General features: G+C 51.7%; 1 protein-coding gene across 1 annotated transcript; it reads right to left on the bottom strand.

Annotated features, from left to right (window-relative positions):
* Window positions 1-6,029: 6,029 nt before the first annotated feature.
* LOC144175684 (uncharacterized) lies at window positions 6,030-11,453 on the bottom strand. The gene is made up of 4 exons (XM_077704725.1): window positions 11,427-11,453; window positions 8,744-8,978; window positions 7,535-7,657; window positions 6,030-6,551 (listed from the first exon to the last, which is right to left on the bottom strand). Exons 1-4 carry the CDS (start codon window positions 11,451-11,453, stop codon window positions 6,160-6,162), a joined length of 777 nt encoding a protein of 258 aa, XP_077560851.1. The 3' UTR covers window positions 6,030-6,159.
* Window positions 11,454-12,753: the final 1,300 nt, after the last annotated feature.

Below are 12,753 nucleotides of genomic sequence, written 5' to 3'. Positions count from 1 at the left end.
TGACAAGGGCTACGCCGTGGGGCTCTACTTGGGTCCATAATCTGGCTGCGCCGCCTTAAACCGGCAGTCGCTTGACACCGAAGAGCGTTACAACGAGTGAACTAGGACGACAAGGCGAGCAGCTGAAGTGCTCTGCACTCAAAATCATATTGCACATATGGTTCTTAGTTTACTAAAGCAAACAACCGTCTCTTTCTACGCTTCTGGCAATCGTAACCCCGGCGAGTTCGCCCTGTACGTATACGGTTGACTTTGCTAGGTTGTGTTGGTATCTCTATCGGTGTGTTCAAACTTTTCAGTCTACGCGGAAACAAGCTACCATCCTTGTTTGGAAATTCCTGGTAATAAAAGAAGCTGCTATAGCATCCTTTGGACAAACATGGCCGCGCAACTATAAAATTTACACAAATTTTCCCACAGACAGAAAGAATTGCGCTCTTACATGTCAGGGACATTCGCTTTTAATGACCGGTAAAAAAAAGGAACCCCGCACAAGGATAGGTCGTACTAAAAGTTGTCATTTGTAAGGTATATTACTTCAAAAAAGGACACGTAATCGCGGAAATACAGAGTGAAAAATTATCGATTAACACCACAGCCACTAAATTTAACAGGACAAAAATGAGTGGAACATGGACGAAGATGGAAAAGGTTTTGGTCGTATTTGTACACATAGCAATGATTCATTAGAGGAGTTTTTTGAGAAAGTGAGCTTTAAATTTGGTCATCATAACGGGGCAATCATTATGAGGTGCGTTATGCATAAAGCCATTCTCCTGCCAGCGCATGGATGCGCTAGCTCAGCGATTGGTCTGTGCACAGCACCTGCTTTAGGGCGTGCTAAAATTGGTAGCAACAACCAAGACGTAACGTAGCCAGCCAGTGAATACATAGCATCATTACATTTTCTAGAACAACTAATCTTTCTAAATTCATGGTTACGTGTGTGCATATGACTCACCGGGCGTAAGCTGTCCACGAGGCTTTCGAGATCCTGGATGGTAGACCGGCCAGCTGGTTGTTCAAGGTCGTGCTTGAACAGGGCCGCTTTCTTTGTAGTGCTCGGGGCTACCTGGTCAGACGCCTTCGAGAAGTACTCTGAGTTTGCGGACGCGTTGTCTTCGGCGTCCACTCGTGCCTGCCTCTCCGCACGCGATGTCTCGCTGATGACCCGCGAGGTGGCCATGCTGTTGTCCAGGGCCTGGCTAGGGTGGTCGCTGCGAGTAACACTGGGCCGGCCATCAGCTGGTGTGCAGGTAGAGCCGCACTCCCGTTCAAGGAGAGCCAGTTTGCCTCGCGCGGCATGTCGGGATTCCGTTAAGTGCCCTTCGGCAGCTGCGCGTGTGGCAGCGGTCCCGAGTGGTCGCGGTGCTTGTGTCTCGTTGGCTGCACGCGCTTGAGGGCCAGTCACACTTTGCCGTCTGGAAGGGATCTTGCGTGGGGTACGGGGGGCATGGCTTCTCCCATTCGCGGCAGAGGGCCCTTCGTGGTGCGTGCTGGATATTTTTCGCTGGCTGACGGCCGAGCCAAGTGCGACACCTGTCTCGTGCGGAATGGCCCTCGGAGCACCCGATGCTGCCAGGGAGGGCTCGGTCTCTGCAGGACGTTCCTGTTTTGATGCAGGGCCGGCAGGGACCGAGCGAAGTCCACCAGCGTTGGGCTGGTGACCCTCCCTGCTGGTAGGCAGGCCCGAACGGCTGCCAGTCCGGGTAGGGGCACTGCTGGTGCTGGGTGTTCGTGAACGTGCACCCACGCCGCTCGGAGGTGTGCGATGGGCAGCCTCGGGGTGATGGTCAGATGAGGAGGAAGTCCAATGGGTATCCTTCCCGGTGGACTCGGAGGAGGAGCACCGGAGGTGGGAGTCCCGCTCGAGGTCCTTCGCTTCGCGAATGGTCGTTTTGCTCTCCATTACCACTCGGTGCAAAATGGGGCGGCGTTTGGCCAAGACAGCTTCTTCGTTAGCGCGCTCTAATGCCGGCGCGTGCGGAACGCGAAACAAATGATGATAAACGTAGTTATTCAGAGAGAAAGATGACGACGGCCCCACAAACTAGCGCCTCGGCCTTTCCTTGTCTTTTTCAAATTTACTGTCATTTGGGCATCGAGGTAAGGTTTCTGCCACGGGGATGTTTGTCGCGCCCTTCACGCTTCTATTTCGGAAACAGGTCGTTTACCCGGTTAATAAAGCACATCTTGCACTGTCTTTTTCCGCTTCACCTAGTATCTATTTTTTACTTTAGAATGTTAGAGTTATTGTAGTTTTCTTTGGTTCTCAAAATTGCTAAAGTTACGTTCCTCACATTCACCTGAGTTCCACTTTCCCCTTGCATGTAATTCTTAACCTTTTTACCAAGTCTGAGTTGCCCAATACCCCAGAATGCGTACGCGTAATTGACTTATTGGTACCAGCCAACAAACAGATGTATGCGTTGACCTACGTGCTCTCAGTTTGGATATTTTTTTATGGCTAGAAATGTTATTAGACAGTTGTTTGGGAAACATACTTAGGTATACATATTCTGGCCACTGGCCTAGGAAGGTCTACCCTGCAAAAGAAACTGTTGAAAGACTAAAATATGGCATAAAAGGAACACTCGGTTTTTAGTATGTAGTGCGATGAAGCAGCTTAAGATTCTGTTCTAAACTTAACATCACTTCAATGGCGTCAATCTCGTACAATTAATCGGACAATGACGCCAGTACTTTTTTCTTTAGCTGCAGGAGCATGTGTTTTCACGGTCATTGGTCCTAGGCTAAAAGGCTCTAGTGTTTGCACAGTGCTGCACCTTGCTTTCATATATGCGGAGCATTCCAACAGCAAATGCCCTATGGTTTCCAGAGATCCGCCGTTGACGCAGTAGAACAGGACGAAAAATGTATGACTTCGTGAGCGTTGCGTTGAGACGTAGTCTGTGATACAATGTTTTTAACCGTAGTGGAGACACCTTTGGCAGATTCGTCCTGACCTCAGGGTCTATGTGGCGTAGGAAGGCATGGCGGGGTTCTGGAAGGGACTAGAGACGGTTCCGTTCCATTAAAACAAGAGCCTTCGTCACAGTTGTAGCATCACGCGTAGTGAAGAAAATCTTCCTCACATTCAGCATTTCGAGGCCCCTGCGAGCAGCTTCATCTGCCTTCTCATTTCCTAGAACAACGCAGTAACCAGGAAGCCTCTGAAACGTAATGACTATTGGGTGAGTTGATACTCATTCAAGCTCACTAACAGTGCGCACAGGCCCTGTTAGTGAGCAGCATCTGCTCTCTTACCCCGTCTGCCCCCTTACCGCAGCTTAGCGATATTTGACCCATATCGCTAGGCTGGGAAAATGTGTGTAAGCCAGCCCTCGATTAGGCTTACCCACGAAGAATTCGAGCTTTTAGATTACAGGTGATGTCGTAGTCCTGAAGTGCCGCGCCTTGTAGATAAGCTGGCTTCGGTTGTTGTCGGTTGTTGTGCAGTGTCAATCCGATATTTTCCCTTCCTCTTTTACGGTGTGTTGCCATGCGCAGCTGGTGTATTGTGAGTAAATATTTCGTTTTTTCCTTCAATAAAAAGTAGCCCCATCTTCCCGAAGGGAACGTTGAGTAGATGCGGAGCATCTCGGGGTTCTGTTGTGTTTCCGTTGAGTTCGTAGAACTTCATCGGAAGAACGGGGTGAAGTGGAGTCACCCGCAGCAAGCGCTGAACTGAACGCGCGCAGCGCGCTACCCGATTTACATTCAAGGTTGAAGGAGAGGAAACGAGAGAAGGAGAGATGCGCAAGCGCCGACCATTCGCGCCGACGAAGCTCAGGGTTCGCCGCTCGCTTCAAGCGTTTCCGCTCAGCGTAGCGTGCCCTTCGCTGCGCAGCTTTGTCTTCAGTGGACTTAGCGTTGCTGTTAGTTTGGGGGGTGGTGCTGACGCTTGCTTGCGCCAACCCACTAACTGACGGGACTGTTGCTTCCATCACACTTCACCGGAAGAACGGAGTGAAGTGGAGTCAACCGCAGCAAGCGCTGAACTGAACGCGCGCAGCGCGCTACCCGATTTACATTCAAGGTTGAAGGAGAGGAGACGAGAGGAGGAGAGATGCGCAAGCGCCGAGCTTGCGCCGCGAAAGCTGAAGCGAGAACGCGGGAGAAGCGAAAGCGAAAGTGCACGCAGCTGGTACGAGAGAAGAAGTGGCGGGAGTATCGTGCAGCTAGGGGAGAGAGGGAAGGAGGAGAGTTGCGCATGCGCAGTGTGAGTGCGGACGCCGACGCGGGACATGCCCAGACTATAAGATGCTCCGCATCTAAAAAGTAGTTGTGAGTCAGCGCTCCTCCTGTCGCCTTCTTTGCCTTTGTCCTTCGTCTGTGCGCGCTGTTAGTGAGCATGACCGTTATATGGTGTGCAGCATGGTCGGCAAGGTGGTGCGGGTATGTGATTTCCGGAGAGGCGAGTTTGTGAATGGTGAAGCAGTCACTGCGTTGCAGGCTTTGGAGAGCTGCCTTTGAGTGTGTCGAAATGATCTGTTGCCTGGACTCCTGGCGTAAAACGTAGCGCACAGCTTCCCTGATGTCGTCAAACTCGGGTGACATAAATGATGTTACCCGCTCAAGGCGATAGGAGAACGCCTGGCCTTTAGAGGAAATAAAGATTCTGGAGGAACTGCGATTCGTTCTGTCTTGTAGTCTCTCTCGTCCTTGTTCTACTAGTCAAAGTTCAAGCGCTCTCCACTCCAGCTATTCCGGAGGAACTGCGCTTAGGCGTACATCAGCTGTCTGTGAAGATGTAGTTTGTGCGAGCACTTCACCCACTTAATGTGGTGAAGTGCTAATTGCAGACGTCCACATTGAAGCAAGCTCGTTTTGGAGTCCATTCTGAGGATCTTGCATATGATATATAGGAATAAAAAGGTTCAGGTGGTTAAATTAGATGACACTGCTTTCGGTGATTGGGAGGGGGAGAAATATTTATTGTTTTGAGTTATTGCCCGATTCTCCAGTCGCCAATTTCACCATGCGAGTTAATATCTGGCTTTTCGGGTATAACCGATGTCGTAAATGTGTTCGAAGGGCCGAATAACGTCCAATAGCACAAAGCTAACTTCACCGACCGTACCTAAGCCCGACGGCTCTTTAGGAAGGCTGAGAAGGATACGGAGGCAGTTGTTTCTAACCGCATCTAGCTGCTTTCTGCTTGATCCACTGCGGTGGCTCAGTGGCTATGGCTTTCTGCTTCTGAGCACAAGGACGCGGGTTCGATTTCCGGCCGCGGCGGCCGCTTTTCTGATGGAGGCGAAAAGCAAAAACGCCCGTGTGTTCGAGATTTCGGCGCACGTTAATGATCCCCGAGTGGTGAAAATTAATCCGGAGCCGGCGCGCCTCATCGCCTGTGCAGCGGCGGCGCGTGAAACCCTACAATCAATAAAATAAAATGCTCTTTGCTTGTGGCCGGAAGCTTCTGGAGGACAGGGAGATTGTAACGCAGTAGACCGCCGACATAGGCTTTGCAGAGCAGTACCATAGAGCGACAGTCACTGCCCCATGGACTTCCACTGAGATATCCGACGATTTGTGACATTGCCGATGTGCTCATACGGAGCGTTTTAACTTCAGGAGCCTAGAAAAGATTGCCGTCTATTATATGGACACTGAAGGTAAGTAGCAAGTTGGGCTGAGACGAAAGTTCAGCCGCCCCAAAGCCTGTCAGCGTTTGTTCGGAGATGAGAGATGCTTTAATTGCCGACAAATCAGCAATTGAAAAACGCATGTCAATCCTCGCGTCGTTATGACGCTTCGTGTGTCGTCAACGGTTGCCGGAAGCGAGTTTGACAGCGGTGTGGTCTAGCAGGTCCGAGTGAACCATCGCGGCCGCAGGAACCACTGGTCGCGGACTCGGCGCTTATGACAGAACAACTTGCCCGCTCCACACTTCCGTTACCTGCCACTCTCTGTGCGTCAGTATTTGTTACATAGCCGGCGCACACACGGTGCGTGGACGACAGACGAGACAGCGCTGGGGACTGAACCATTTATTCGTCCGTGAACACAGTATTTAAAGCATAGCAAGGGAGAGGGAGTTGGGAAGGAAGAAAGGGCGAGGAAAGGTATGACGCTGAGTTGTTGATACGTCACACGCCTGGCTCAGGCGGCGGGAGATAACAAACCAAGCCGATATACAACATTTCTCCTCCCTTAGTATTGAAAACGCTGTACCGGCTTTCTTTCCCGAGTAGAGCATCGCAAAACTTGCGGGGGTTCCTGCGCCTTCTGGATAGGCGGCGACGGCTTTGAGCGGGCCACCTGGTCTGCAGGCCGCTCGTTCAAATCGCCTTCGTTGCCGGTTGGTGTGGGCGCAGCTGCAGCCGAAGGGCTCCCCTCGTCTTGGTCTCGGTGAACGCCGCTCCGAGCGGATGCCGGGCTCGGCCTGGAACGCACTTGGTCTATGTGACGTCGAACCACCCCAGCGGGCGTTTGTATGATGACCATGCGAGACCCTGTTGTCCATTTCTCACCCTGGCCGTAGTTACGGGCGTACACGGCTGTGTCGGGCGGCAGTGTCCACTCTTCCGTCTCCCGGGTTGACCCTGGGAAAGGTGGGAAACACGAGTCCAAACGAGAGCGGATCAGGTAGCCGAATATAAGTGCGGAAGGGGATTTTCCCTCGTGGCACGGCGTTCTCCTGTAGTTGAAAAGAACTTTCACTAATTTCTCTTCTAACGTGCCTTCGCTTATCTTCATTAAAGCTTCCTTAATCGTCCGAACAGCTCGTTCAGCGAGCCCGTTAGATTGTGGGTGATACACAGCCGTACGGAGGTGTGCGATGTTATTGTTCTTCGCAAAAGTGGCGAATTCTTCACTAGTGAACTGCGTGCCATTGTCCGTAACTATTGTGCGTGGAACACCGAATCTGCAAAAATGCTGCGTAAGCTGGCAATTGTGGACTGCGTGCTTGCATGCCTCATGGGCACGGCTTCAATCCATTTAGTGGCAGCATCCACGACCACCAATATCATGCTGCCTGCTACCGGACCGGCGAAATCGGCGTGCAGCCTCGACCATTTTTCCTTAACGGCTGGCCAACTCATCGGTTGAGCAGAGGCTGGCATAGGCAGGTTTTGCACGCAGTTGTGGCACGACGCTTAGAGGTGTTCTATCTCTCGGTCTAGCCCGGCCACCAGAATGCCGATCTGGCGACAGCCTTCATTGCCGATGACCCTTGGTGTGTCTCATGCAGCATATGTAGCACCCGTTCTCGTGCTTGTGTGGGAACAACAACTCGATGACCCCAGTATAACAACCCATGAGCCACGGATAGTACTAACCGGCGGTCCGAGAATGGCACCAGCTCTGTGTCCTTTACATGTTTCGGCCAGCCATTCTTGGTGTACTCAACGACCTTCGCTAGTAAAAGGTCCCGCGCAGTTAGCTCTGAGTTCTTCGACAGACACAGTACCATCATCGAAACTTGCTAGAGCGTAAACATACTCTGGGGGTTCGCTTCTCGCTGGTGGTGCTGGAGTCTGCAGCGGTAGCCGGCTGAGGGTGTCGGCGTTTAGTAGCAGCTTACCGGGCGAATACTGAAACTTGTAGCAAAATCCGCCAAGGTAGAGAGCCCAGCGCTGTATTCGAGCTGCGGCCAACGCTGGCGTCGGCTTCTCCGCTTTCAGCAGGCCCAGGAGCGGCTGGTGATCTGTGACCGAGGTAAAATTTCTGTTGAGGAGAGAGTCGCGAAATTTCGACACCCCAAAAACAAGGGCCAAGGCCTCGCGTTCTAGCTGGGAGTAATTCCGCTCAGCAGTGGTCAGCGTTCGCGAACGGAAGCCTATGGGACGGTTCACTTTTCCATCTGTATGAAACAGCACGGCACCAATGCCATGCGGAGAAGCGTCGCACTCCAGTTTTAATGGCTTTGCGGGGTAGTAGTGAACGAGCACCCCTGCCGCAAGTAGGCACTGCTTTGCGTTGGCAAAGGCGGTGTCTTGAGCTTCTCTTCAGACCCAACGCGCATTTTTGCCAAGCAACTGGTACAAAGGTGCAAGCAAAGATGACATATTCGGAAGGAACTTGGAGTAATACGACAGCATGCCCAGAAATGAGCGTAGTTCCTGCACATTTGTCGGGCTAGGAGCCTGGGCGATTGCTTCCACATGTTTCTCAGTGGGGTGTAGGCCGTTTTTGTCGATTTGGTGCCCTAAGTACGTGACTGGAGGCTGACTAAATTTGCATTTGTCTAGACGGAATTTTACACCGCGCTCACGGAAACGCTGCAGTACGGCTCTCAGGGTCTCGCTGCTTCCCTGTCGCTCCGCAACCAACCCATCATCGAGGTAAGCTTGCACGCCTGGTAGCCCCTGCAGGACTGTTTCGATTTTTCGTTGGAAGATGGCTGGGGCAGACGCTATGCCAAAACGCAGTCTCTTGAAGCAAAATAACCCTCGATGCGTGTTAATTGCGCATAGCTTCTGCGATTCTTCGTCAAGCGGTGCTTGATTATACGCGTCACGCAGGTCGAGAGTGCTGAAGTACTCTCCCCCGTTTAGGCACGCAAACATGTCGTCATGCACCGGCAATGGGTACTGCTCCAGTTCGCATACATGATTTAACGTGATCTTGAAATCGACGCAAATCCGAACGGTTCCATCTTTCTTTAAGACGGGCACAATGGGCGTAGCCCACTCCGCATGCGCTACCAGTGATAACACCCCAATTGCTACCAGTCTGTCAAGTTCTTGAGAAACCTTATCACGGAGAGCGAAAGGAATGAATCGTGCCTTACGGAACTTGGGTGTAGCTCCTTCCTTGAGTTGAAGGTGCACAGGGGGACCGCTGATGCAGCCGATTTCCGCGCTGAAAACGCCTTGAAACTCGCTGGCGATGTCGTCCACGGCCGGCAGACTCGTTGGCGATCCGGCTTCCGCAGTCAAGTTAAGGACAGGATTGCTCAGCTGAAAAATTAGGTCCCGCCCGCATAGACTAGGACCGGGGCAATTTTCTTTGTTCTTTGTTCTTTTCTGTGTTCTTTTACTTCATGGGTTTCTTTCTTGCTCGTCGCCACTGTTACATAGCCGGCGCACACACGGTGCGTGGACGACAGACGAGACAGCGCTGGGGACTGAACCGTTTATTCGTCCGTGAACACAGTATTTAAAGCATAGCAAGGGAGAGGGAGTTGGGAAGGAAGAAAGGGCGAGGGAAGATATGACGCTGAGTTGTTGATACGTCACACGCCTGGCTCAGGCGGCGGGAGATAACAAAGCAAGCCGATTTACAACAGTATTGGTCGCGCATTGGACGTGAGGTCGTGGTTAAACTGTGCGAATGTGCAGCGCCCTCTTTTACTTTGCATTCTCGGAATTATTTCCCGTGCTCGGAATGGCTAGCCAGGTTTCAAGGCACGACACAAATTTCAAGTAATCCTTTTTCAAGTATTCCTTTACATGCAATTTATCAAGTTTGGTAAATTGCAAATGAAGCATTTGCAGCTCTTCGATTCTGATAGATTTCAAATACAGGGAACAGACTGACAGTTTACAGCCGGATCCCCTCCCTTTAGATACCCTAGGCATTTTGCGTTACGTCGGGTGGGAAAATCTTAGCCTTGTATGACGGAAATCTTGGATCCATCGATAGCCAGCCGCCTATGAAGCGGCTACTGCATATTATTGTCATCTTCGCCGGCCACCATTTTGTTCCGTCGGCCCCATGTTTTAAAAATAACAATTTACAACGGTCTTCCGCGCCCGTACATGCAACGAAATGTAAACAAGCACCTCCTTCACGTGACGCACTCGGCGTATCCGCTGTATTCCCTGGTCATGAAGGATGAGCACTAAAAATGGACAGAACTTGGTTGGTAGAGGAAAATTAGAGTTATTTGCACAGCGCACAACACCATGATTTGCGCACATCACGAAGTCACCTTCAGAGAATCACTACACCACCGTGGTCTGCTTCAGTGCCCGTCGCGTAGTTTGGGAAGCACCGTTGAAACAGCGCAGCAGTCTTGTTGCGCGGTTCCTATAGGGCAGTTTGGTAGTTGTTGACAGTAAGGTAGTTGTCGATAAAAGTAGAAACGGGTTCTAACCGTGTCGCCTAGATTGGGCAGCAGTCACGCTAAAGAATTTCTTGGGCCACTGAAGTCTTCTGACGTGCTTTGAAGGCCAAAGCCTCGGGATACTTATTAAGAACTTCTATTGTGATGCACCGTGTTTGCGTCACTTTCTTCACTCTTGTTTCTGGGTCTCTCGCGCGAGATACTTCGACCGGGTTCTCTTCTGCTACATCGTGTTTGCGTGTCGTTCCACGCCTTCGTTTCTCTGTCTTACGGCACGAATTACGCCCGCAAGCAGACTGGCAATGCACGCCACAGGTTTTCCGGTATCCCCTGTTCTACTCACGTGTCATCACGGTCGGGTGCCACGCGGCGCGCACTATTTTACAGCTTTGACGCTCACAATTAATTCCCTGTTTTTTTAATTATGTGAGGCGGGCGTGTTAGCCAATCTCGATTCCTGGACAATCACCGAAGTGAGGATGTGCGACGAAGAAAGCAACAACGACGAAGGCTCTTGTTCTACCGCTTGCAGCGTGCCAAGATAGCACAGTCGCATTGGGCTTCTTCTACTGTGACGACTTGACTCTATATCTTATCGCATCACACACAAATTTTTATCTACTCTTAAAGGGGCGGCCATTCTCTTGTCCTGACTACAACATGAAAACACCGACGGTTTTTAACAGAATGGGGGCGCTTAAGGTTTCGTGTTTCAGAAAAAAAGTTTGCAAACAAGGCTCCCGTTCGGGAGCCGAAACGTCTTTTAAGTTTTTCTTTTTCGTTACTTGGTCGGTGCCCTCTTTCTTTCTCAAATGTACCCTCCCGACCAGACGGTTGTCCGTGAAACCCTTGACTTCAAAAAAAAAAAAAATGTTGATTTTTAGAGCGAGCACAGCTCTCGGCCGTCCATTGGCGTTGTTGTTATTGTAGTTGATGATGATGATTATGGCCTCGATGAGTTTCACGCTTTCAAGAGATTAGGACGCAGCTGCGCGTCGTCGTCGCCAGCTCGCCCACTTATGGCTGGCGATGTTCCGTTCCAAGAGAGGTACAAGCCTTGCCCTTCGAGTTCGATTCAAAATATTAATGAAACGTGTTGATGTGCTGCGCTACACCTCAAAACCCGCGTGAAACATACCAAACCACTCTTATTTACGAAAAAATGCGGGGTAGTTAGCTAGGAGAACATTTTACAATATAAAAATCAAAGGCCCTGGACAAAACATTGGTACGCCTGGGGAATTCGGGGAATTCGGCCCGACTAGGCTCCCGAGGCTTTTTCCGTCATTTCCGGTTTCAAACACAACTAAAATACGAGCTACATGTGAGAAAAACGCTAGCTTTAGATAAGTCAGCGCAGCACACCTCAGAATGAGGCACACACAACACTTTCTCAACTTCTTACAGCCACTCGGGAGTAAATGGCTGACATTTCCGCATCTCTACAGTGCGGTCAACACTTTCGCAATAATACTGCCTTCCAGGCCTTCCATCAACGTCCGAGTATCGCTCCGCCATTCGAGACGTCCCCATTCAACGGAGGAGCAATAACATCAGAAGGTCAGAGGGCACTCCATGATCCTTTTGAACAGCCAATAACCCCATGAGTTGCATAAACGAATAGGAGTGTGCAAGCGAAGGAGTGGGTGGCAGTGGGTGTACGAAGGAAATGCCGAGCTTGTATCCACACGGGAACGGAATCTGGCTTGTGGCTGGCATAAGTTCCTCAACAACCGCCACCACTGCCAGAGCGGGTGAAGCATATTTCTCGAAATTCCCGGTATTGATTATTGTTTTATTCTCGGAAAAACTCGCCCTCTCGACGAGCGTAGAAATCAAAATTCAAGGGGAGGAGGAGTGTTAGAAGTTTACGATAGCCCACAGGAGGCGGACCTGAGAGTCCTATAACAAATAGTTACAGCGGGAGGCAACGATGAAGTGACCACGAGGAGCGTGCTCAAAACACGCGAGCAGCCGAAGAAGCACGAGACACCCCGGAGCAGAATTGCGGCAACAGGATGCCGCGGCCCAAGCGATCCAAGAGCGTCTGGACGACCGTCTTCACGCCCTGGGACGCCGAGGGCGCTCCCGGCGCAGGGCACACCCGCACGGACACGCTGTTCGACAGCATGTTCGTGTTCGGCCACGGCCGCTTCCAGCGACTGGTGCTCCTGTTCACGAAGGCGGCACTGTTCGTGGCCTTTGCGCACGGCTTCACCGTCGGCACCGACCTGGCGCCCGTGGACCACTGGTGCCGGCTGCCGCCGCCGCCGGACAACGTCTCCCACAACCAGTGGAAGGACTACAGCATCCCCAGGGACCCCGTCACCGGAAAGTTCCGCCGCTGTGTCCGATACGGCCCACGGCCCAGCAACAGCACGGGGACGCCAACCGACGACGCCGCTGCCGGGACGCCAACCGTTGAGTGTTGATTTTGATTGATTGTAGGGTTTAACGTACCGACACGACGCAGGTCATGAGGCTCGCCGTATTGGAGGGCTCCGAATTAATTTTGACCACGTAGGGATCTTTAACGCGCGCCGAAATCTGGTACCTACGGGCGTTTTTGCTTTTCGCCTCCATCAGAAAAGCGGTCGCCGCGTCAGGAAACCGAACCCGCCTCCACCGTTGAGTGTTACATTGCTCTCCAGCTAAAACGAAGGGCCGATAAAAATGGAACGCACCCTTTGCATGGCGGGACGGGCAGCGGCCCGCCCTTTGAAACCGGTCCT

This window comes from Haemaphysalis longicornis, unplaced genomic scaffold (assembly GCF_048455015.1).
Source record: "Haemaphysalis longicornis isolate Haplotype H1 unplaced genomic scaffold, Haemaphysalis longicornis Haplotype H1 scaffold_3, whole genome shotgun sequence".
NCBI lineage: Eukaryota > Metazoa > Arthropoda > Arachnida > Ixodida > Ixodidae > Haemaphysalis > Haemaphysalis longicornis.
Note: the sequence above shows the minus strand (reverse complement) of the source record. Positions and strands in the feature narration are given on the sequence as shown.